General features: G+C 33.5%; 3 protein-coding genes across 5 annotated transcripts; all 3 read left to right on the plus strand.

Moving 5' to 3' along the window:
• Positions 1 to 4935: 4935 nt before the first annotated feature.
• LOC114423631 (eukaryotic translation initiation factor 4G-like) lies at positions 4936 to 14805 on the plus strand. 2 transcript variants are annotated; one of them, XM_028390460.1, is made up of 10 exons: positions 4936 to 5195; positions 5324 to 5589; positions 5871 to 6010; positions 6214 to 6363; positions 6528 to 6595; positions 6704 to 6760; positions 7046 to 8434; positions 8531 to 11556; positions 13775 to 13969; positions 14079 to 14805. In XM_028390460.1, exons 2-10 carry the CDS (start codon positions 5429 to 5431, stop codon positions 14407 to 14409), a joined length of 5517 nt encoding a protein of 1838 aa, XP_028246261.1. In that variant the 5' UTR covers positions 4936 to 5195; positions 5324 to 5428; the 3' UTR covers positions 14410 to 14805. The 2 variants fall into 2 exon arrangements, with proteins under 2 accessions (XP_028246261.1, XP_028246262.1); XM_028390461.1 differs by having other exon boundaries at positions 6531 to 6595.
• Positions 14806 to 15949: 1144 nt separating this feature from the next.
• LOC114423633 (cytochrome c oxidase-assembly factor COX23, mitochondrial) lies at positions 15950 to 20163 on the plus strand. Of its 2 annotated transcripts, none has more exons than XM_028390462.1 (3): positions 15950 to 16215; positions 17106 to 17182; positions 19427 to 19553. In XM_028390462.1, the coding sequence occupies exons 1-3, from the start codon at positions 16125 to 16127 to the stop codon at positions 19484 to 19486; spliced, it is 228 nt and encodes a 75-aa protein (XP_028246263.1). In that variant the 5' UTR covers positions 15950 to 16124; the 3' UTR covers positions 19487 to 19553. The 2 variants fall into 2 exon arrangements, with proteins under 2 accessions (XP_028246263.1, XP_028246264.1); XM_028390463.1 differs by having other exon boundaries at positions 15956 to 16215; positions 19509 to 20163.
• A 2112-nt stretch (positions 20164 to 22275) lies between these two features.
• LOC114423636 (elongator complex protein 6) lies at positions 22276 to 26059 on the plus strand. Its single transcript, XM_028390468.1, has 5 exons — positions 22276 to 22584; positions 23130 to 23202; positions 23865 to 24067; positions 24146 to 24292; positions 25730 to 26059. Exons 1-5 carry the CDS (start codon positions 22348 to 22350, stop codon positions 25850 to 25852), a joined length of 783 nt encoding a protein of 260 aa, XP_028246269.1. The 5' UTR covers positions 22276 to 22347; the 3' UTR covers positions 25853 to 26059.
• The last annotated feature ends 475 nt before the right edge of the window (positions 26060 to 26534 follow it).

A 26534-nucleotide genomic window follows, 5' to 3' on the forward strand; every position in this document is an offset into this window, starting at 1 on the left:
ATTTTTTGTTGATATTCCCTTATAGATGATGGAATTTTCTTTGTGGAAAAGCTTCAATGAAAAGGGTAAAATATGGAGTCAATCTGTTCAACTTTCCAACTTTTGTAACTTCTGAAAACCATGGCACTAAGAGCACTTTGTAGCATTATGACTCAAACTGAATATAGTAATGAATTGGATATAAAGAACATCTCCAGTAGTGCATCTCGTTGGAGTTTTATAACTTCATGATTATTATGTGATCCCTACCATCATATATTACTTTTTTTTTTTGTATATTATTTACCCAATTTAAACAATCATTTTTCCTAGTGCTGAAATAAATTTTAATGTGCCCTAATCATCACATTTTTTTAAACCGTTGTTGCTAATATGCAACTATGTTTCACTACGACACAAAAGGTTTTTTACAACGTCGGAACAACGGTGGTTGTACCAAAATCGATGTAGAAAATTTGTCGGTGACATTTTCATAAATAAGTGGACGCATTAACGATGATTTTAGGTAAAAACGTCGTAAAACCATTCAATATGACGATGATTTTGGTGAAAACCATCATAGATTGGAGAAGAAGTTTAAACCGTCTTTGTATTGAATCCAAAAGTTAATTTTCTGAGTCCGGTTGCACTCAAGCCTTGCTCTTAAACCTCTGTTATTCTTGTCGTGGTGCTTTCATTGAGCTATTGATTGACAACAGTGTTATGGGAATCCGTTCAACCATTACGAGATATCAATTGTCCTAGTTTTTGAGAGAACATGATGAATAGGTGTGGTGTCATCTTGAGGTTACTTCTAAAGTAAGACAATTTTAGTATATATTCTATCTTCTCATAGTTTCGTTTCTATTTAAATTTGGAAATATTGTGAGAGGATAGGCATTTATGTTTTTCTATCTGTTTTGGTCTTTTTCTGTTTGTTTATACTGCTTTATGTTTCTCAACTAGTTAAGTGGCGGGCCTTTGGAAAGTCATCGTAATAATTTTCTCATTTGATTTTCATTTATCTATTATTCGTATTTTAGCGTCTTTTTTAATTAAAAAATGGGCATATGATGCATGCATAAAAAAATAATTTTTATTAAATAAACATGTTTATTTCATAAAGTGCTTATAAGGTCTTTTATGTAATTTTGAAATAAAAAACATCTTAAAAAGTAGACATTCTAAAATGGTTTTTGTTTCAATATTATTTAAACAAAAAGTCAAAGATTTTAAGATGACTTCTTTAAAAAAACAATGTAAAAACTGACATTCTAAGATGATTTAAAAATCGTTGTGAAAAGTTAACACTTTTTACAATGGTAGTTTCAAAGATAGTTCAAAAGTGTCATGAAAATTGTTAAATAATTGTCTTTCAAACGTTTTTTTTGTAGTAATGGTTGGATAAAATTTTCAGTAAGTACTTATAAAAAAATAAAATAAAAATCAAATTTCTCCCATAAATTAAAATTGATTTTGCTTTCAACTTTTATAGAAGTTATATTTTCTAACTTTTCAATTAGTATTCCTGCTTATTTGTTAAAATAACTTGAGCAACCCATTAGAGATTCTCTAGATTACTAAAAACACATAACCTTGCAAGGTTGTGGAGAAAATGGATGACAAATTATCTCCAACTAGGTTTTGCCAACCTTTTTCTATTGAAAAATCTAGTGGATATGTGACCATAACCACCTCATGGTCATTTGATCATTTCAACTTAATGGATTAGCTATAGATTTATTAATCTTTTATCCACTGAGAGCCCGAGAATAGATAATTGAAGGTTTTTTTATTTAACTGCTCACTATTTTTAATATAATTGTTTTCATTTTCATTTTACTAGTTAAGATCTTGTTAATCCTAATCAACCAAATTGAAGATATTTCCACAAAGAATTTATGAGTAAAATAAATCATTGTTGAGGTTTATCTGACTTAAGACTAAGAGATTCTATTACCTCATCCGTAGTTCTTGAAAAATCCCCTAAACTATCATTTAAAACATTCTCGAGTTCACCTCCAAATTAATTGAATACAAACTAACCCACATGCTTAATAATAAAAAAGACTAGTGGGGTTCGAAAGTCATCTCCAACAATAATCACCTTCTCGTTGACAATGGCGAATTTAAGACCCTAAGTTAGAGGAATAATTTATTTAAAAAACAAAAAATAATAAATATTATCAATGAAATGAATGAAAAATTAGAGGCATAGACTTTAAATATACAAAATTACGAAGGAATAAAATATACATATTGAAGATAATTATATGTAAATTTAAAAAAATGAGGAGTGTATATGCACCCTCTCAATTAAGTGTGGATCCACCACCGGCAATTATTCACCCTTTTTTTTTCTTGTGTTTTCATTTTTTTTTTGTGACAAAGGAACAAACGTATTTTTATTTGGAGGAAAAAGAATCTTCCTTAAAAAGTAAACACATTTTTTAGTAACCTTCTAAGTCGAGTGGACAAGTACAAAAATTCAATCTCAATCGTTAGTGGCGCGTGCACGAGCACTTGGCAGTGGAACAACAAATACCGTGAATGAAGTATGCGTTAAGTAAGTGACGAAAAGTCGAAAACACAGTATGCGGTGAAATGCCACACACACCATACGAACCAATATTTGGCAAAATGCAGAGTGTGACACATAAGCAAAACCAACAAACAACTAATTAATTTAATAGAATTAAGATAATGATAAGGTTAGCCATTTTTGTATTTGAATTATTTACTGATATTCCCTGTTGATTATTTTTAATTATTCCTAAATCATTTAACTAAAAAATACTTTTAAATGCTTGATTGTATTAATTTAAAAATCATAAATACTAATAGTTGGGCAAATTAGTGAAAATAGTGAGTTTATTTGAACTATATTATAAAAAATAATTCGAATCTTAACTAAAATGACACCCTCTTCATATTAGATCGGATCTTATAGTTCATTTGAAGCAAGCCTTTTTCTGTCAAGCAAACAAAATTCAATTACAAGGAATTAGATAAAACTAATTATAGGACTGGTTTTAAAACACCAATATTGACATTAATTTTGTGGCGTTACCTAGTTATGTGATTTTCTATGGGACACTCATTGAATTTCATCTCAAAATCATTTTTTTATTGCAAAAGATACTTCAAATCACTTTTATTATAATCGTGTTTAAAATATGACTAATAATTAATTATTAAAATTTTAACCAAATAACTACAATAAGACAATGATTAGGTTTGGCCAGATTAAATAAATGTATGATAAAATAGTTAAAAATTTCATAAATAGTTAGGATGTATGGATTTCGTTAAAATATATTTTTATATAGTAAATTAGAATATATAATTTAGAATTTCAATTAGATAAGAATAATGCTACTGACACATTTTTAATACACTCTCTGTTGTCAAATTAAATTTATTAAAAAATACTAAAAATTTACAGATCTAAATTTTTATTATTGAGTACTCTCCATTCCAAATAATAACCTTTTAAGATTACATACACCAATTAAAAAATATTTAATTGATACAAATTTTCACAAAAAAAATTAATTGATACAAATTTAGACAAAAATAACGTCAACTTTTAAACTAATATTATCATAATTATCCTACTGTCCATCAATAACTAATATATTTTATGGCTTTGGTAAAATTAGCTAAAATGTTAGTTGAAAATTGAAAAATTAGTTTATTAAATTAAAAGTGTTTAGTAAAACGGTTAAAGTAACTGAAAAATGTAAAATAACAAAAAATAATAGTTTTAGGATTTATTTTAAAAAGGTAACATGAAAATCATAAATATATCGATGATAAAAATAAAAGAAAATATAAAAAATTAGAAGTTAGTATTTTAAAAAACGTTATTTCAAGTATGGTTTAAAAAATACAAAAAATGATTGAGAAACTATTAAATAAAGCTTATTTATCAAACAATTAAATGAACTTTTTGATTAATAAAAAAATTAAAAATTAACTGAAATATTTTTTTTAGACCATATCCACTATTTTTTTTATGGTTGATGTCTCTTTCCAATCCAAATATTTATTTATTTCTTAGTCATACAGTGGTGTATTGTTGGAAACAAAAACTTATAAAAAATACTATTATTTTGAAAGAAAAAAATACTAAAAAGATTATTATTTTGAATTACAGGGAGTATTACTTATAGTTTTATTGTTCATTTTTTAAAACTAATAATCAACTGCATTAAGATGAGGGTATTAGAAAGTATGTTATTAGTATTTTTCTCTTCTATAATTTAGATGTGTATTTATCCACAATTCTCACAACTTAAAAGTTTTTCTTAATAATATTTTTTTTACAGCATAATAATCTTAAACAACCATTCTTTATCATTTTATGTGTATTTAATTTTCGTAATCGTATATCCCTTGCAATTTATTATTTTTATTAAAATAATTGTATATTACAATTTAAATTATTTATTGTAAAATAAAAATATAATTTATATAATATAAATATTTTTATTATGAATTATATTTATAATGTAATTTATATCTGGAACAATATTTATTTAATAGAAATTTTAATTACATATATTTAAATATTTATTTTTTACAATAGGAAAATAAATATACTTATATAGGAATTATATATAAGGCGTTTGTTTCACAAAATATTTTTTCATTCTTAAAAATATAATACGAGAATATCGTATTTAAAAAAAATATTTAGTTACATTTTAATATTGTTGAAAATATTTTTTAACATCATTAAAAAATAGTGGTATTTTAGGAAGTAATTCCCTTTATTCCCATGTGGATGTCTCATTTGATCCCTCTCTATGGAAATAAAAGTGTAAAAAAATATGATAAAAATGAAAGTGATTATATTTGAAAATGGTGAATGAAGAAAGGAATTAGAAGAAGAGACTAGGGAGAGAGGATATCTAGTGTGTTTGTTACAAGGTAAAAATATTCTTTGAAAGTTTCTTTACTAAAGTTATAGACCTTAAACTCAGCACTGTAGAAGTGTTGATGATCTCCTAAAAAACCTACCCTTTCTTTTTTTTGTTACCACGCTCGCTCTCTCTCTCTTCCCAAATAACCCTTTTTTTTTCTTTCCCCTTCTATCCCTTCTTCTTCGCGGATACACACACGCACACCCCACTGCGAAGCACCAACCACCGAACAACAACAACAACAACAGAAAAAAATAGAAAAAGAAACCCTAATTGCACACTCTTCTGGTGAGTACCTCACTCTCTTTTTCTTTCTCTTACCCAACTAACTCCACTTTTGTAATTGTTGTTGTTCCTCGTACGGGGTTGGTTTTGTTACGCGCGATGATGACGTGGATCTGCTTGTTTCGTTGCAGGGGAGATTGAGGAAGAAAATTTCAATTTTTTTCCTCTTTTATTTGGTGTTTCTTTTTTGTTGTTTCAAGAAAACTTTGATTTTGAGGAATTAAGGGTTGGGATTTATGTCCTTCAATCAATCAAAGTCCGATAAGAGCGACGCTGTGTACCGAAAATCCGGGCGACCCGGCAGCTTCAATCAGCAGCGCGGTCCCTCCGGCGGTGCGTACGGCAAGGGCGGCGGTGGCGGCGCCGGGCCTTCTCCGTCGCTCTCCTCTAACCGGAGGTGAGTTTTTTAGGGTTTGCAATTTCATCTTTTTCTTCCTTTTTTCTTTCCTTTTTTTTCATTATCGTTGAACTATTGCGTGTTTTTATGAATAATGGGAATACGGGATTGTGATTTTTATTTGACCTTTTTTTTTCTTATGTGGTAATTGGATTGTGTTGTTTTCAGTGTGGGGGCTGTGGATTTTGAAACTGGGTTTGTTTCGTGGTGACCTAGGGTTTATATGATTTGCGTTTGTTTCTTTAGCGATTCTTATTGATTCTTATTGTTGCTTGTGTTAGTTTTAACAAGAAGTCTAATAATAATGCACAAGGTGGGCAATCTAGGGTAAACCCTACTCCGGTGAATTCGACTGAGTCTAATAGTACTTATGCAGCCCGGACTGTACCAAACGGTTCCCATGTACAGCCACATATTCATGGTAAGCTTGATGAAGAAGATATATGTGTTTTTAAAAATTGGTTTTTGAGTGCATGGTTATGTTGTTGAGTGGAATTGTTTGCATTCCATTTTGCTGGAAAAAACATGCAGATTTTATCTATGTGTTTGAGACTTTAAGTGTTTTTGGTAAAATGTGATAGTCTTTCATGGACACCATTCACCTATTTACGTTGTACAATATAGGAGGATCTGATGCACCGATTACAAATGCAACTGCCAAGCCATCTGAATCGTTGGCTGCACAGAGGAGCACCAGAACTGTTCCAAAAGCTCCTACTTCTCAACCTCCCGCCATGAGTTCTTATCCAGCAGCTCCTACAACCCCAGCTAAGGGTATGTCACTCTTCTAGGTTTTTAATGCTGTCCATAAAGTTCAGAATAAGTTCTATGATTTCTGAAGTGTAGTTTGAGGTCATAGTTAAGTGACATGTTATGAAATAACTTTATCCATTACATCTGACCTGTGAGAGTGATCTGTATGTTGTTTTATGCCCCAGCAGATGCATCTAAGGCATTCCCTTTCCAATTTGGATCTATTAGTCCTGGCTTTATGAATGGGATGGCAGTAAGTTTCATATCTGCTAATTTCCTACTGTCCACCTGAAGTTATTTTTAGTGCATTACATAATGCCTGGAATTATGGGGGTTAATCATGTTCTGTTATTACTTGCAGATTCCTGCTCGCACAAGCTCAGCTCCTCCTAATATAGATGAGCAGAGGCGTGAGCAAGTATGCAGTTTATTCTCTGCTCCTTCCCTCTCCTTGTTATATGTACAACAATATAGATATAAATTTACGGCCTAATACTTTAGAAGGAAAGGGGTGTAATTGTTGATCACTGATTTCAACTCCTCTATTGTCTTGGAAAGTTCATTAGGATTTCTTTTGCAGAATATAGAATCTGACAATGGGCCATGGGGTGCTTCTATGTTTTTGTACTCAGTCTATTGAAGTTGTCTTCTTCGCTTGTTTACATACTAATTCCAGTATTTGTTTGGTGCCTAATTTCAACAGGCTCGACATGATTCTTTTAGACCCGCACCCTCAATGCCAACACCTCCAGTTCCAAAGCAGCAGGCAGTGAAGAAGGATACAAGTGTTGCTGACCAATCTAACACTGGGGAGACTTATACTGGGACTAGGGCCAAAAAGGATACTCAAGTGTCACCATTACCCCCAGCAAGCCAGATGCAGAAGCCTTCTGTCATTTCTTTATCTGGAATGTCAATGCCAATGCCATATCACCAGTCACAGGCATCTGTACACTTTGGTGGTCCTAATCCACAGATTCAGTCTCAAGGTATGTCATCGGCACCTCTTCAGATGCCATTACCAATGCCTTTACCGATTGGAAGTGCTGCACAAGTGCAACAACAGGTTTTTGTTCCAGGCCTTCAACCTCATCCTATCCATCCTCAGGGAATCATGCATCAGGGCCAAAGCATGGGTTTCAATCCTCAAATTGGCCCTCAGTTGCCCCATCAGTTAGGCAACATGGGTATTGGAATTAGCCCACAATATCCACCACAGCAAGGAGGAAAATTTGCTGCTCCTCGTAAAACTACTCCTGTCAAGATAACTCACCCTGAGACACATGAAGAGCTAAGACTTGATAAAAGGACAGATGCATATTCAGATGGTGGGTCATCTGGTGCAAGGCCTCATTCTGGCATGCCTTCTCAATCTCAGCCTGCCCAGCAATTCGCAGCTTCCCATCCCATTAATTACTATCCATCCAGTTCCTACAGTACCAATCCTCTCTTTTATCCAACTCCCAGTTCTCTTCCATTAACAAGTAGCCAGATAACTCCTAACTCTCAGCCACCCAGATTTAATTATGCAGTGAACCATGGCCCGCAAAATGTTAGTTTTGTAAATTCATCATCTCATAGTTCCCTGCCTGTTAATAAAGCTGGCACTTCTATTCCTGGCAATGCTGAACCGCCTAATCCAGAATTTTCCTGGGATGTGCATAATACATTCTTGTCAGCTCCTTCAGGAGTAACTTCTGTGTCTATTAAGCCAAGTGGTGGATCTGGTGTTGTGGACTCATCATTTTCCAATTCCAGTACTCAAAAGAGTGGATCTCCTAGTTCTTCATTGACATCTGGTGATGCTTTCTCTTCTGTGCCACTAAAAGGGTCTGAAACAACTGAAATCTCTTCACAACAGTCTAAGGTGTCCAGTGATTCATCAGCTTTGAACTCATTGCCAAATCTGTCTGCTGCATGTACTGTGAAGCCTACATCAGCTTCCTTGTTACTTCCTACATCTGCTGTGAGTGAAGAGTCTGTTTCAGTTCTGCCTAATAATGAGGGCAGAAAGAAGGAATCTCTTAGTAGGTCAAATTCTTTGAAGGATAACCAGAAGAAAATACACAAGAAAGGCCAATCACAGCATCAGGTACGTTCGTCAATATTTGTTAAACCTTCTTTTTCCAAATTTGATTTTGGCTTGCTTCAATTACTGTGAAAATTCTGTTACTATTTTTTCTCACAGGTTGCTGTGCAATCTCCTTCTGTGGCTAATGTGCCTTCCCAAGCTGTTGATGGTGATATCCCTGTTGGTGAAGTTTCTGAAACTGTAGGAACTAAAACAAACCATTCTGCGGCAGTTACCAGTGAAGATCTCTCCGCTGCAGCTTCAGACATGTTATCAGCTACCAGTGAGAGCATAACTTCTGCTGTTGAAACGAAAACTAATGATTCTACACAAGTTTCTGCATGTGCTTCAGCTGAAGGACCCGTTACACTAGTGGCGGATAATTTGAACAATCATAAGAATGCTGAGATAGATGAATTGTTACAACAGGATAAACCGTTACAGCCAGATATTTTGGAAATGGTTCGTAAAACAGAAAATTTGTCTCTTCAAGGAAGTAAACAAAGTGTTAGTGATGGTGGAACAGAATTAAAACAACCCAAGCAAGGTGCTGCAAAGTTAAGCACTGAGGCTGTAACCTTGAGGACCGTGCAGCAAGGGCAAGGGCAGGACGAGTCTACCAGTTGTAGTGCAGAATGTGACAGGACGGCTGATGATAAGGGCATATCTATCTCTACCACTTTGGATTCCAAAGATGTTTGTTTAAATAGAAATGATAGTGTAGTTAGTAATGAAGCTGTTTCTTCAAATTCTGGCACATCAGATCAGCAGTCTGCTGATCTCCTAGAAACAACTTCAAAACAGTGCAAGGATGATAGTGCAGAGAATGCTGGCAGTGGTTCAGTGTCTCTTCCAGCATCAGGTACCAAGGACAAACCAATTTCAGAGTCTAGTAAGGTGAAACCTACATCAAAGGGGAAAAAGAAACGAAAAGAGATTCTTCAGAAGGCCGATGCTGCCGGGTCAACATCTGATCTTTATAATGCATACAAGGGACCTGAAGAAAAGAAAGAAACTGTTTTAAGTTCAGAGAAAACAGAATGTGGTTCCACTTCTGAAAATTTAGAGCAGTTGCCAACTGATACTGCTCAGCCAGATGCTGTAGCTGAGCAATCTAAGCAGAGTAAAGCTGAACTTGATGATTGGGAGGATGCTGCTGACATGTCTACACCAAAACTAGAAGTTTCTGATGAAACCGGACAGGTTAGTGATGGAAGTGCAATTACTGCCAAAAAGTACTCTCGAGATTTCCTTTTGAAATTTGCAGAGCAGTGCACTGATCTTCCTGGAGGGTTTGAAATCACGGCAGACATAGCTGAGGCTTTGATGGGTGCTAATGTTAGTTCTCATGTAATTGAACATTCTTCTACTGGAAGAATTATTGATAGGTCAGGTGGGATGTCTCGTCGTGGGAGTGGTGTTATTGAGGAAGACAAATGGAATAAAGTTTCTAATGCATTTCATTCCGGTATGCGATTGGATGGTGTTGGAGGTAATGCAGGATTTCGACCTGGCCAAGGAGGCAATTTTGGTGTTTTAAGGAATCCACGCACACAGACACCTCTGCAGTATGCTGGTGGGATTCTTTCTGGTCCAATGCAATCCATGGTAAATCAGGGAGGAATGCAAAGAAATAGCCCTGATGGAGAAAGGTGGCAGCGCACTAATAGCTTCCAGCAGAGGGGTTTAATTCCATCTCCGTCTACTCCTCAAACTCCTTTACAGATGATGCACAAAGCTGAAAAGAAATATGAGGTGGGTAAAGTGACAGATGAGGAACAGGCAAAGCAGAGGCAATTGAAGGGTATATTAAACAAGTTAACTCCTCAGAATTTTGAGAAGCTTTTTGATCAGGTTAGAGCAGTTAATATTGACAACGTGGTCACTCTCAATGGTGTCATCTCGCAAATCTTTGAGAAGGCCTTGATGGAGCCTACCTTCTGTGAAATGTATGCCAATTTCTGTTTTCATCTGGCAGCTGTGTTACCTGATCTCAGTCAAGATAATGAAAAGATAACTTTCAAGAGATTATTGTTAAACAAGTGCCAGGAAGAATTTGAGAGGGGGGAAAGAGAGCAAGAAGAAGCTAATAAGGCTGATGAGGGTGAGGTCAAGCTGTCTAATGAGGAAAGAGAAGAGAAACGAACCAAGGCAAGAAGACGTATGTTGGGGAATATCAGATTGATTGGAGAACTATATAAGAAGAAAATGTTGACAGAAAGGATAATGCATGAATGCATCAAGAAGTTATTGGGTCAGTATCAGGATCCAGATGAAGAAGATATTGAAGCTTTGTGCAAGCTGATGAGTACTATTGGGGAGATGATTGACCATCCCAAAGCCAAGGAACATATGGATGCATATTTTGAAATGATGAGATCATTATCAAACAACATGAATTTATCTTCTAGGTTGAGGTTCATGTTGAAGGATGTCATTGATTTGAGAAAGAATAAATGGCAACAAAGAAGAAAGGTTGAAGGTCCGAAGAAGATTGAGGAGGTGCACAGAGATGCTTCTCAAGAGAGGCTGGCCCAAGCTAGTAGGCTGGGTCGTGGTCCAGGCAACAATCCACCTCGAAGAATCCCTATGGATTTTGGTCCAAGAGGATCATCAATGTTATCTCCTAATGCTCAGATGGGTGGACTGCGTGGATTGCCTACTCAAGTTCGCGGGTACGGTTCTCAGGATGCTCGCATGGAAGACAGGCAAACTTATGAGGCTAGGACATTGTCAGTTCCCTTGCCTCAAAGACCTTTGGGTGATGAATCAATAACCTTGGGACCAATGGGTGGCCTTGCCAGAGGAATGTCCATTAGAGGTCCACCTGCAGTTTCAAGTTCAACTGGTCTTAGTAATGGTTATAATAATTTGTCAGAGCGCACTTCATACAGCTCTAGGGAGGACCCTGCATCAAGATATACTCCAGATAGATTTGCTGGTTCGACTGCTTACGATCAATCTATTGTTCAAGATCGTAATATGAATTATGGTAACAGGGACTTGAGAAATGCAAATAGGATTCTTGATAAACCTGTTGTAACTTCACCTCCTGCCCGAACACAAGGGACAGCAGCCTCCCTGAGTATTTCTCCAGAGCGACTGCAGGACATGTCCATGGCAGCAATCAGAGAATACTATAGGTACTGCTTTCTATTCATGATGATTTTATCCCCTTTGTTTCAAGTTGTTAGGCCAATTGCACTTTTTCTTTGTGAAAAATGATTTATAGTTTCTTATGCATCCAATTTTTTTTATAAAAAATTATAACCTCCAAATTTACTGAATTTCTTCAAATTCTTTATTGGCAAATTCTTTGTTTGTTCTCACTTGAAAACACCATGTTTCACCAAGACATTATTACTGAGGTAAAGGATTTTATTCTCTTGGTTCATATTGTGTCTTGTATTGTTCTGTTTCAGTAAACGTATTGCTTTCAAAGCATATTACAATACTGATCCTATAGGGGTTAGAATTGTGATATTTATATTATTTGTAAACAATGAAATGATATGTTGGAGTTCAATGTACAGGATACTGTGGGTTCTGGCATTAGTAAATGTGAAGGAAATATGCATATAGTACGGATGTGATGTATACACCCATTTTTAATAGCTATATAAACATAAACATAAAATTACAAGTGGATGAGTATGAGTTGGGTATAAATTAACATTTGAAGTTAATATTGGAAGTAATGTATTCTAGTTGAGAAAAAGAGGGCCTAACATGGATAAGAGGTAATCTTGTTTGTTGAATGTTGTGTCATCTTATTTTCTTCATTTAGATCTGTCATAGTTGATTTAGCTGCTTATTTTCTTCCTCAAGCTCGAGTTCCTCAAAGCTGTCTTTCCTGTATAGATTAGGGTGTTTTTGTTTGGACTCTTGCTAGGCCTATGGGTGTGTGGGATGTGTTGCTTATGAATTTTCTATCATACCGTTTCACTCAACTCTTACTTTTATGATTGTATGTGATTACTTTTTAATGGTTGCAGACATGCAGTACGCGTTTAACTAGCTTCTGTTTACTGTTTTACACAAATGTTCTGATTATTTGATTTGTTTCCCATTGTTTGGCCTTATTATTTTTATTATAAAACCCTATAATTTGATTAAAAAAATGGCATGTGAAGATGTTAACAACCCTTCATTACTATTTTAATCCACATGGTTCAAAGTGATGACCAAACCATGGGGTTTACTTTTCATTCCTAAAACGAAATAATTTCTTTATGGTTTTGAACCATGGCTTTTATGATTGTACATGATTACTTTTTTATGGCTGCAGACTTGCAGTGTGTTAAACTGGCTTCTGTTTCCTGTTTTAGGAAAATTTCTGACTATTTTATTTATTTCTCACTGTTTGTCCTGGTTATTTTTTCCAACCCTATGATTTGATAAAAAAATGGCATGTTAAGATCTTAACATCATTTCATTACCTTTTTATCCACGTGGTGCAAAGTGATGGCCGAACCATGGGATTCATTTTTGTTTCTCCCTGCTGTTAGTTCTATTCCGTTGAGGATTCATACGGGGTATTTGTTGCTATTGCTTCAATCACTTTGAATTGTTATTTTGCTGCAACATCCGGTAAATGTTGAAAATGTTTCATAATATAGTTATTAGAATTTTATTGAAATTGTTATTCAAACCATGGGATTTAATGTTTAAGCTTGTAAGCATAGGTATTGGAATCTTACGATTCACAATTTGAATCCTATGATTCCGCCATCTATAGATCCGTATCACAAGCTGAATTTCAAATGCTGTATATTACAATACATGAATGAGTCTGTGCGATTTTGTGTCATCGATATGAATCACATGATTCAGTGATCCGTTGTTTTTTCTTCTTTTTTTACTTAACCCAATTCTCATAAAAAAGTTGTTAAATGAAAAGAAATTGATGATCATTTCTGAATTTATCCTATTTGATTATTCACTACTTTATTTATCCCCCACTTGTTCAATTTCAATGCTTGCACTCTATTTGGCTATTCCATTAGTCTAAAATAAAGGCTTAGATATAACTACTAATAATTTGATTTTATAGAACTTATGGTTAATTTATTTTATTTATTTCTATTTAAATTATTACATTGAATTGAACACTAAATATCATTTATATGATATATTTGAAGTAATTTTTAATTGTTGAGTCTTACGATTCAATACAAATTATGATTCATGATTAAAAAATTAGCTTGGCAATTCACGATTTGAATCTCTATTTGATAACCTTGCTTTTTACGTTGTCACAAAGAAAGTTGATTCTAATTTTTGTAGTGTTGCGGTGATGGTATTTTTTCAAGTTATTTTGTCTTGTTGCATATTCTTCTGACAGTTGGTTATTCAATCCAGTGCTAGAGATGTGAATGAAGTTGTTCTATGCATCAAAGATCTGAACTCCCCAGGCTTTCATCCTTCCATGGTTTCTCTCTGGGTCACAGACTCATTTGAGAGAAAGGACAACGAGAGAGATCTTTTGGCCCAGCTGCTTGTCAAGGTTGTGAAATCTCAGGATGGACCCTTGGGTCAAGCCCAGCTCATCAAAGGGTGAGATTTATTTGATAGTATGATGACTAATTGTAAGAATCTATCATTCCGAAAATAAAAAAAATAAATTGTTCACTCATCCCTTTTTTTCTTCTTATATCTTGGCTAGGTTTGAATCTGTTCTCAGTACTTTGGAAGACGCGGTTAACGATGCCCCCAAAGCACCAGAGTTTCTTGGCCGTGTTTTTGCCAAAGCTATAACAGAGCATGTAGTCTCTTTGAAAGAGATTGGGCGGTTAATACATGAGGGTGGAGAGGAACCGGGGAGCCTCTTAGAAGCTGGACTTGCAGCTGATGTTCTTGGAAGCACATTGGAGGTAATAAAAATGGAAAAGGGTGATGCTGTTTTGAGTGAGATCTGCACGAGCTCCAACTTGCGGTTGGAGACCTTCCGGCCACCCGAACCTCTTAAATCAAGGAAGTTAGAGAAATTTATTTAGGGGTAGAGATGCTCATAGAGGAATATATTTATTCATGTCTAGTGCTACTAATAGGGGATACTCAAATTTGCAGAAATGGTTTTCTCCATGGGGGAGTGGGTGGGGGAGATTTTTATGTTCGGATTTCTGTCTAAAAGATTATTTCTGCCATATCTTCACTGCAATTATAAAAGGTTCAGTTAAGCGTCTGAAAATTTTAGGCTGAGTTATATATCATGTCTTTCATGAGGGTTTACTTTTTCAGCAGTCTTGTATCATTCAAAGTTCAAACTGTCCATGAAAATATACTGGCATATTGATCTGCATCATGTCAATGTGTATAGGGACATGCAATCAAGCATAACGCCACATACTAAATTGTTTTAAAATATACTAGCTGACGATGCTTTTTTCTTCTTAGTGTTCACTAGTTTTCGGTAAAGGGATATGTATGAGTATGTTCTGTTAAACAAATTAGAAAAATGGTTTTGTTTACTATAATAATCACCCAGTTTCAAATATATATTCAAACATTAATAGATACTTTTCATGTTCTATATTTTTAAAAAAAAAATATGTTAGAGGTGCCCATGCTTGTTCACAGGCTTAAGTTTAATCACTCATTTGACTTCTATACTTCCATAATATGTACGTTTCAGTTTCTACATTTATGAATGATTCGTTTTGGTTTTTGCAAGTGTATTTTTTAATCCGTTTTAGTTTCTGCTTTCAAAATTGTAAAGACTAAAAACAAATTAAAAAAATGTATATATAAGGGTTAAAACAAGTTGAACAGTGTATATATGGGGGACTAAAACCGTAGAATGAGTACTTTTTAAGTGTTAGGAAACATAGAGATAAGCATGTATAAAAATTAAACGAGTAATTAAATTAAATATTTAATATCTTGATTGTTTTTATCGGTTATTTAATATTTAGCTTGAAATTAAAGATTTTGCTAATTAGTATGCCTTAGGAATAAATAAATATCTGTTATTTTGAAATGTATGAAAGATAAATATGAACATTATTCTAAAAATATATATGGTCTCTCAATTGAGTTGAACCTTATTGATAACGTGTATTTATATTTACATTTAGATTAAATATGTTATGTATTTAGTGTAAAATAATTTTATATTGTTTAATTATAAATTATCATATATAATAAATTTGTTGTATAATAATTATTTAAAAAATTATATTATTAATACTTTTGATTAATTGATAGTGTAATTTTTTATACTGTTATTTTTTTTTCTTGGAAGTAAAATATTCTCATAAAGCCAAAAGCCATGACAATAACTATGAGTCATTCAGATTTCTGAAGTAAGTTTTGCTTAAGAAATCCAACCAATCTATCAATTATACTCCATCTTGTTAATATAACCATTTTTTTTTTACTAATGATGTTTTTATTAATAATTTAGTTCTTTTCTTTGTTTTTTTCCCTTTCAAATTGAATAACCTTATAATAGTTTTTTTATTCTATTTCCTTTGGACCAAACAACCTATACTTTTATTATACTTCTTATATAGTTCTCATTTTTTTTTTACTTATCATTTTCACTCAGTTTCTTCTTGTTTTTTTTTTATTGTAAAATTCACTCTATCTTCTTCGTGTTTCCCAAACACGGAGTAAATGTATCCCGTGCTTATCACGCAGGCTAGTTCAAATTTTTTGGAAATCTGATTCGAGAAAAATCCCATCCAATATTGTGAACTAGAAAACGGTGATGGCGTCGAAAGCTCCAACAGCTCCATATCCCAGTGCTGCCAGAATCTCTGATTCTCAGTGTTTTCCGCAATACACCGCTTCTCTCAAATGTCAGATACTCACTCTTGTTCCTCTCCTCCTTCATCCTTTACAGTTTTATTTTTTTTTTCCTTTTTACTTTTTACTTTTCCAATTGAATGCATAGGGTACGTTTTCTGATGACTGATTATGAAATGGCCCAAGAAAGTTTTAACCTTCACAGATATGTGGGTATTTTAACCTAAAGGTTAACGTTATGGTGTAAGTTCTCGATGTGTTTTCACGAGTGAGAACAATTTATTTAGTGGGAGAAGAACCCGTATTTGGTTTTCACTGTGTGTAAAATTCTCCTGAGTCAGCGAGCGGAATTAGGTTAACCCAGTGCGTTGGAAGACACCTGTGGTGACTTACCTAGAATAAAAAAAAATGTGGGTATTTTCCATACCTAAGAAATATCTTATATATATATATATATATATATATATATATATATTTAATAATTTTGGTATTACCGTTTTGCAACTGTGTATAATTAAGTGATTTCAATTGGGGATTAGCTGATTGTGTCAAGTGGGAATCAAGCAGTTATCTTTTCAAAGATGAAATAAGAAAGAAAATGGAAGGACTTGTGGACTTATGGCTTCTGACTTCAAACTTTCATATCATACTGTTTATTTCAACGAGTGCCATCTTTTGATTGATGGTTGAATTAAGTATAAATGTGGAGTGAATGTTGGACCAGGGCAACTGTTGTTGGTATACTCAAGTTTGATAGTTCATAGTTATATGATTAATTTGAATGTTTCACATTTCCTCTATGGGATCATGACTAATGTCTTTAAATGGTTGAAAATTCTATGCCACTGCTTGGGAAGTAAGAGAAAGCCTGGTAACTAATGACTGACCTTGGGCTATTCAGCCAATTATTAGTGTATCTTACATTGTTTTTAAACGTTTCCAGGTTTAGAAGAATTTAATTCTGATAAGAGTAAATGTCAAGAACATTTTGATGTTTACAAGATGTGCAAGAAAAAAGAGGTACGGGAAATTTCAGCACCTTTGTTTAATGTTTTGCATTGCATATTTTGAAAGTGGCAGCATGGATCCTAGGACTAAGAGGATTAGGTGTTTCAAATGAAGCATGTATCTCTGCCTGAAATGTGATGCTGATATACAAAAAGAGAAGTTTCTCAAGTGGGCTGATCATTTTGGTTTTATGTGAATTATGTCTGCATAGCATTGTTCTGTTCTTAAGCATAACTGCTACTTCCTTTGTCCATGTTCTCTCTTTCACCACACTTCCTTGGGAATGTTTACTGGGAAGCCATAAATATTTGTAGATTTCCTTAAAAACACCGGGGAAAAAAGTTTTCATGGTAATTTAAGCTTTTGAGCAAACTGCTGAGTTAGGCAAGGCTCCACCAGTCAATCTTTACTTCAAATGGGCAATTAGCTGAGCTATATCAGATCTAGTGGCATTTTCTATATATAAAATACAAAAAGAGGTTTTGAAAACATCATGTTGCTCTACATTTTGTTTATAAAATCTCATTTTATACCAAATCTCTTATTATTTGAATCAAAATATCCTTCATCTAGGTGTGCAAAATTTTAAGCTATGATCTTTGTTATCTGGTTGGGTTGTGTATTTATTGTTTTTTTACTGATCCCTTGTTTTAATGTGATTGTTGAAACCAGTTGTACCATGGAAAGAAATAAATAGGCGTTTGTTTACTATGATTAAGCTATGGCGGTTAAATATGTTGTTTACTTTAGATTGTACTTCTCTACCATACTAGGTAATCTGTAATAAACATGATTTCAATATGAATGAGCTGGAAATTTCTCTCTTAAGATTATACTTCTTTTAAACCACGCCTTGTAGGGATCTGTAGGAAACATGATTTCGATCAAAATGAGAAGGAAATTTATCTCTTAAGGTTGTGCTTCTGTTAAACCATGTCTAGTAGAGTTTGGAAAGCTGTAGTAAATGTGATTTCGATCAGAATGATAAGGAAATTTATCTTTTATGGTTATGCTTCCTTTAAACAACATGCCATGTAGGGTATGGATATCTAGATGTACCTCTAATTGCATCTTCCACTCTGTTGAACAAACAATGCACCCGGCACTGGTGTAAAATCCCTCTAATGACTGAACAGCTGAGCATATCCATTGCTACCTTTCTGACTGTTTGTCAACCTATGGTATCATTTAATAGACAGGTTAGAACATGACGGAATATATATAGGGTTAAAAAAGTAACATTTTGGTTCCACTAAAAAGAGGGCGAGCCTTGGCCTAATGGTAAAGTTGTTTTCTTGTGGCCAAGGTCGCAGACTCATGTTCAAATCCTAGAAAAATCTTCTCTACTTGTTTGGGTTAAGGATGTATACATCTACCCTCCCTAGACCCCACTTGTTGGGAGCCTCATGCATTGGGTTTGCCCTTTTGGTCCCACTAAAAAGATGTAATCAAAGAGAACAGAATAGAACATCAGTTTTGTCTACATGCCAAATACTACCCAAATTTTCCTATTTATCTTGTGTACTCTCCCATCTATTCTAAGGTACTCACTACACATATACACTCTGTACTGGCTAGAGCACTAATATTGCTCTCCCTTTCCAAAGCATGTTGTCAAAATAAGTAATTTTCACGCCATTGACCATTGAAGTCATTGTGTCATAGAATCCCTAGTTGGTTTAACTTTGTTGTTATTTCCTGTAATGTTGTCCAAAAGCGGATATGGCACTTGGCGGGTTTTGCATGGCATTGGTGGCAGACAGGGTGTTCTGCTATATATATATATATATATAAACATGTTTTATGATAGAATATTATGGTATTGGGTGATATAGCTGAATCCACCTAGTGAGAGAAGTCTGTTGGTTGTTTTGTTCTTATTCTAAATTTCACATTGCCTGAATGTTTCCTTCTGGTAATACCAGATATAAAAATAAATTCTAAACTCAAGGAATTTCATAAATTAAATGGTCATAAATATCTCTTAAGCCTACGTTGAATTTCATTGCTGTACTTATTATTGGCAGCTTCTCATTGTTGACTTAAATTCATTAATGCATCAGATCTTTGGCAAAGTCTTCCTGTGTGTTTGCTTTGACGTATATGTACTGGGTAACTCATCAAATATTGTTTTTAAAATTATTTTTTGTTGTTTTACCCATTGCTTGATAATGCTGCTTGAAATGTTTTGACTGCTAGCTAAATATGGTTTTACAAGTTTTGATGATTAGATTTTCCCTTATATAATATAAACAGACAGCGGACAGCCTATATTTTTCTGGGAGCATCCTTTTATTATCCAGGCTAGTTGAGTAATTCCTTCTCCTTGTTTTAACAGAGGGAAGCACGATTGGAACGAAATAAAAACCGATCCTTATTCTCGTGAAATCTTAGCCGGGAGTTTACTCATCGTATCATAGTAAACAAAGTTAAGAGTTCACCAGGATCACTGGTTCATCTATCATAGCACTGAGGTTATGAAGTTTTCTGAAGCTGTAACAAGACGACTTTCCAATAAATGTGTTCAATGCTATTCTACACTTTGTTTCTTTTTGTCTCAATTCTTAGTTTAGGTTCCTTTTCCTTTCCTTTTTGGTGCTGCAGTTGTTCTACAGGGCCACTAGAGCAAGATTCATTTAAGTGTGTCTACTCATTTGTTACATTTAGTAAGAAAACATAATTAAAGTATTGAGTACCAATGTTATTAATGGTGGTTGGCAACAAGCCAACAATGGACTATGGCAGAAACATGGTAGATATGAAAAAACTTAGGTGCAATATATGGTTCCTGTGACTCAGTAACGTCTGTACTCTAGGGAATGCTGAATTGTCTTGAGTCTTGCAAATTGCGAAAACATGATGAGAACTTTGGGCTGCTTGTGATGTTGCTTTAGAGAACAATGCATCATCTTACATGGAGCAACATCTATAGGCTTGTAGATTGACACATCAAATATTTTGATACTGAAAGCTACTAATAAAGCATCTACTCATGTGAAAGTTCATTATACATCATTAACAACAATAATCTTGTTCCACTAGGCGAGAATGGATTACATGAATAACACAACACTATTGGACATTTGGACTCTATTAAAAACCATGAGACCCCTTCCCCTTTTAATTATTTCTTTTAATGTCCTTTTTGATCTCCATCTATCCTCCTTTTCATAGGGATAAAATCCATACGATTTATTTTTGTCACCAGTGACTCCAATAGCTTTTTGTATGTTTAAATCATCTTAATTGATTTATATAAAAAAAAAAAAGAGAAAATGAGAATCAATTAAGGTGACCTGATTCTAAATTTATAACCCTGTAAGTTAATTTGTGGTTATATAATAGTTTACGGAAGAGAAGTGCATAAAATTTGTGGGATCTCCATTAAAAGTATCGGTAGAATAACATAACATAAAATTAGAGACACTGAATTCAAACTATTAGGATCAGCCTAAGCCTAATGGGTGGGAGGTTAGGATAAATGCATGCGGGCTTAAAATTAATCCTCATTAATGTCATTGTATACATTTTTTGAGATACTAAATTCATTTAAAATTAGGTTAGCAATTTCTTTTGAGATACTAAATGTCTCAGATTTGGGTTATTTTTGTTTTTGGCTTCCCAAATTTAATCATTTTTGTTTTTCAATTTCAAAAAATGCCTTTTTAGCCCCTAGTAACTGATTTTTTATGGTTTGGATGTATAAATTTATAGCAATTTTTTTTAATCATAAAAGGGACTAAAAAATATGTTTTTTTTCTTCAAAATTGAGGGACTAAACAAAACAAAAAATTGAGGGACAAAAAAAGCAAATTTGAGGAATAAAAAATATATTCGAAGTTTTTTATTAAATTTTTTACGTCTCTTTATGCGCATGATTTTAACGCAAAATCAAACATATACAAAGTTGTTAAATTGGATTCATCACATGTTGCTCAAAAGGTTAGTATGCCTAATCCGACTCACTATTTGGCAAGCCAAGAAATAGCCAATCTATCTCAATCCACCACGTGCGGGTGGATTAAAACTTGGTTTACCTTAAATAAATAAAAAATCATTTTTTAAAAATAAAATAAAATTCATACATTATTTCATTTTTTGGGACAAAAATATTAAAATAATTAGACATTCAATAAAGTTTTAAAACTAATGCTGCGGCATTTGGAATTGAAGATTATAATTACCAAATAATTAAGGGTGACATATTATATATTTATAATTTGTATATTTTTAACATTTAAGTAAAACTTAATTGTAAATTTTATTTCTCAATTTTTTTTAGTGAATTTTATCACCTAACTTTCATCATTTAATAAATTTTATCACCTAATTTTTTTTTTGTGAATTTTATCATCCAACTTTTATCATTTCACAAATTTTACTAATCAAACTTTTTTATTTTACATATTTTATCATTGCATTGGTAACAAAATGACATCATTTTGATTTTTTTAACATTTTCTATGACGTGCCAACCATGATAAAATATGTAAAAAAATAAAAAATTTAAATGATAAAATTTGCAAAAAAGAAAATTGAATGATAAAATTTATAGTTAAATCTTTAAAGTAAAGTAAAAATGCTCTAGTCCCAATCCAACTTATTATAGATTCAACTTGGGTGAGCTAAATTCTAAGTGAGTCAACTCACTTTTTATATATAACAAAATTGATTGATTTATAACAATCTAACCTTGATGAAACTTGTGATAGGTAAGGTTAATTTTCCACATCATACCTCACTTTAACAAATCTACATTCATTAAGTGTGCTTGATTTACTAGTTGGTGAGAATTTATTAACTTTGATCAAACTTAATTTTTCAAAACTTTCAATATTTAGTTATTGTTAAGTAAAATTAATTTTGCCTCAAAACCTCATTTTGATTAGAACATAAAACTTAAAAGTGATAAAAACAGCATGTGTTATGTTGAAATTTTACACTAAAACTAATTTTGCAAAATTAATTTCATTTCATTCAAAATTAATTTTGCAAACATTCCTCTAATAAACACACACTTCAACTGTTCCGGGTTAGATAACTAACTAACGGGTAGGGTCGTTGGGTCAAGAAAAAAGAACATTTTCCCGGGTCGTACCCGATGCATTTGGATCCGAAGTTTTATATACAGACACATAGGAGAGCCAGAGAACTGGAAGCGGAAGAAGAAGAAGAAGATGGAGCAGAAAAATTGGAACCTTCTCGATGAAGCTTTAGGGCTTAACAACAACAATGCGAAGCCATGGCCTCTGTGTGGTCGCTTCGTGCTTGTGGAAGATTGTGTTGACACAAGCGCCGCTTTCGTTCTTCACCAAATCCTCAAACGCTCCTTCTCTTCTCACCCTTCTTCCGCCGTCGTCTTCCTCGCTTTCTCTCACCCTTTTTCCCACTATGATCGCGTCCTCAGAAAGCTTGTAACTTTCCTTCTCTCTCTATATAAACATTTTATTCGTAGTATGTATGTGTGTATTGGTTCTGTTATTTATGTTCTAATATTTTTTTAATCGCCAAATGTTAGTTGTTAATTGATAATTTTTTTTTTGCTAGCAGAAGGATTGAACCCACGTTCTTTCCCCTTAACCACCCAACACACCTTGTATTTATCAGTAAATGTTAGTCTGTTAGTTTTTGTTAGTGAGAGGGATTTGAACCCACAACCTCTCCCTCCCTCTTCTCCTTTCAACCACCAAGTCAACCTTGTAATAACTCCTATGTTCTAATGTTTATTTGGTGGTGAAACTGATTTTGTTACTAATAAGGTGACTAAAGTTTCGTTTTACATTTGATGTCTTTGCTTCTATCAATTAATGTTGTTTTTAATGACAACAGTACCAAAGGAAATATGATAGTGTCCCCGTGCCTTTTCTTTGTTTCATTGCATGCTAGTCAATTGTTTGTCAGATTGTTCTGTTTGTATTCTGTTACGATGTTTGACAATCTTCATGTGTACCTGTGATAGGGTTGCAACTTAGCTGCTCAAAGAGATAATGGAAGATTGTTTTTCCTTGACATGCTTATGTTGCAGTGTCCAGGTGAGAAACTCAGGTATTGGTGGTATTTGGTTCTTTTTTATTTTCTTGACACTTTGGTCTTACTGTTTGTTTGAAATAAAAATTAAATGATGTGAGAATGGATTCGTTGCAATTGTTTGTGTTTGATTGTTACCAGTGTATTGTGTTTAAAGTTTAGAGTAGGAGCCCCATGCGCTGGGTGTATTTTAATACCTGAGATGAGTTGAAAGATCAAAAGTTATCCAGAAAAGCCATTCATTCTAGGGGGGCTTTTCACCTCTTCTTAGAACGCTAGGGAGTCAAAGGGAAGGTATGTGTGCCTTCTTAAAACTTTGTCCAGCCATTTTTCAACCACATGCAACAAAGGACTGCAATTTGTTTGCTAGTTCCTAGTCTAAACCCTCTAAATTGTTATAGTTATTATATTACTTGTCCAATTTTATTAGTTCACATTGGCATCCTAGAGGATAAGTATTGCTTTTTTCATTTTCAGTTTTCTGCCACGGGCCTTGTGCTAAGTCTAGTATTGTTGGGTCTTATAGTGGCTTAAAATCCTTACTTTTGAGTCTTATCCTTAATGTATTTGGCATAATTTATTATTTGAGAATAAAGAAATTGAGAAATTTATAAAATTTGATGGATTATATACTTGATTGAGTAACATCAATTTTATTGATGACTAGATGAAGGAAAAGCCAATCATGATGGGCTTGCTTCTGTATTTGAGCAAATTGAAAGAGTGATCACTGCATTACATCAAGACAAGAAATTCATCTCTATCATGATAGATGATATATCTTTTCTTGAAGTTGCTGCTAATGGCTCTTCCAATGATGTTTTAAACTTGGTGCATTATTGCCATACGTTAACATCTGATTCAGAATATGTAAGTTAATACTACCTTACCTGTGTTTGAAATCTATTCCAATGTTTTTAGTTTTTTATTTTTCTGTTCTTGACACAGGGTTGTGCATTTATTGCACTTGACCATAAGGACATTTATTTGAACGGAGACAGGACTGCTGTTATGTTAGAGATGGAGTTCCTTGCTGACATTTTGGTCAAGGCTGAACCATTGGCCACTGGTTTGGCAAAAGATGTGCATGGGCAGGTATAGTGTATCATTCAGCAATATAATAAATTCATTCTGCAGCTCTATATATGATTCCACATTTTTTTAAAATATTATCTTCTTACTTAGAACGACCTATTTAATTCCATTTGGTAGAGATTGACACCTACACCATGAAGGGAACCTGGAGTTCCTAGCTTTCCATCTAGGTCTAATTTCTAAGCTAATGACAAAACTGTCATTTTCCATTATTTCATTTTGTTGATTAAATATATACCCTGCCACTGCTGCTTTTCTGTTTGGAATACAGAATAGGAAAAATCTTCAAGGCAAGAGGCTACTTGTTACAAAGCATTCTCACTGTCTAAGGGACCTTTAAAGCTAAGAAAAAAGTGACAATTTACTAAAGTTGCTATATACCTTTGGCCAATATGGTTACAAGGTCTTGAGTTTGATCTTTACTAAGAAACTTGATCTTAAGTTTTATTGGTATATGGTGAGCTTATTTCGCTCTGATTCCTTCTGGTGTTTGGGTACTAATCAAATGACTTGACTTTTCCTTTAGATCTATTCATTGTTAGTACCCTTTTCAAATTTATCATTTTTACAGTTAATTGAAGAATTGAAGCTGAAATTCAAACAAAAGCAGCATTATGTTAGCAATTCACGGAGTCACTCTTTCAAGACCCATGTTTTTCACTCTTCCTCTACAAACCATCTGTCTTTTGTATTTGATCTATTTTTCATCTTCTTGATAATTAAATGTTACCGTCTTTATACAAGGAGCTCCAAGGGTTGTTCCTCGAATTTCAGTCATTCCTTCTGTATTACATCCCAATAAAACTTCGTACCCCATTGCCCAGAGGCTCTTCGCTATGCGAAGGTATGGGGGAGGGATGTTGTACGCAGCCTTACCCTTGCATATGCAAAGAGGCTGTTTCCGGATTCGAACCCATGACCAACAAGTCACCAAGGCACAACTTTACCGCTGCACCAGGGCTCGCCCTCCTGTATTACATCCCAATGACCGAGGAAAATTGTCTTCATTTTTATGATACCTTAAATTTGTTCTATTTGCGTCATGTGCCCTTGGTCACCTCATAATAAAGTGGAGCACTTGATCTGCAGACCTTGAAAAACAATGATATTTTTCACAATTCAATTTTCCAGCTCACCATTTGAATCCTTCCAAATATCTATCATCAGTGGCACTCAGGGCATGTATAAGGCATTCTGATCCCTACCAATTAAACATAAAGGAGAAAATAAATCATTATTGTTTATCTTCCCGTTGTTGAATTATGTTGTAGTAATGTATTGGTACATTGCAACTGCTAATAGCTCATGCTACCTTTTTGATTGCATGGATTTCTCTTCGGTTCAAGATGATTTAGTATAGCAACTGCTATCTGTAACTAAGGATTAAATCATATCATGTGAACTTTCGGTTGATTATGTTTTGTTATTCATATGCAGTTGATGGTGTTAGATAAGGAAACACAGCATCGACATGGAGTTTCAACCGTTAAGACTCACAATTTTCACTTCAAGATCAAGGAAAATGGCATTGAGTGCTTTTATCCGGGCACAAAAATTTAATGTTGATCAATAATGCTTGTACAAACTACTGTGTAATCTTGAAAGAGTGAATAATTAATCTTTTCTGTTATTTTTAATTCATTAGGTAGAAAGTGATTCTTAAATGTGTAAACTTGAATTGACTGATAAAAAAAAAACTTGAATTGGTCATTGACAGTAAAGTGAGTCGTTGGGGTAATTGAAAACTCCCCATACATTTGAGTGATAGATAGAAGAAGGATGAAGAGAAACTCTCTAAATTATTCTATATGGTTTAATTTGGTTCTTTTTAAAAGATTTGGAGATCAAATTGATTTATTTTCTTAAAATCTTGAGGATTAAATTGAATTTCAAATTTTTGGGACTAGATTAATTCAATTTTAAGAACTTAAAGATCAGATTGTATTTTTTAAAAATTTGAAAATCAAATTGAATAATTAAAAATAATCTGGAATTAAATTAATAATTAAGCAATTATTTTTTCATGAGACTAATTTTGATTATAAGTATGTAAAGTTATGTTCAAATTTTGACGTAATTTTGTTATGACTAATCATGATTAAATCAATCATGGACTATTCTTCTTTATGTATCGATTAAATGGATTGATTTACGGACTAAAGAAAAAAACAAAAAATTTTGTATGTGTACTTTGTTTGAAAGACTCGGACATTAATTAAGAGAGGAAGAAAATTGGAACGTG

This window comes from Glycine soja, chromosome 8, assembly GCF_004193775.1.
Source record: "Glycine soja cultivar W05 chromosome 8, ASM419377v2, whole genome shotgun sequence".
Lineage (NCBI taxonomy): Eukaryota > Viridiplantae > Streptophyta > Magnoliopsida > Fabales > Fabaceae > Glycine > Glycine soja.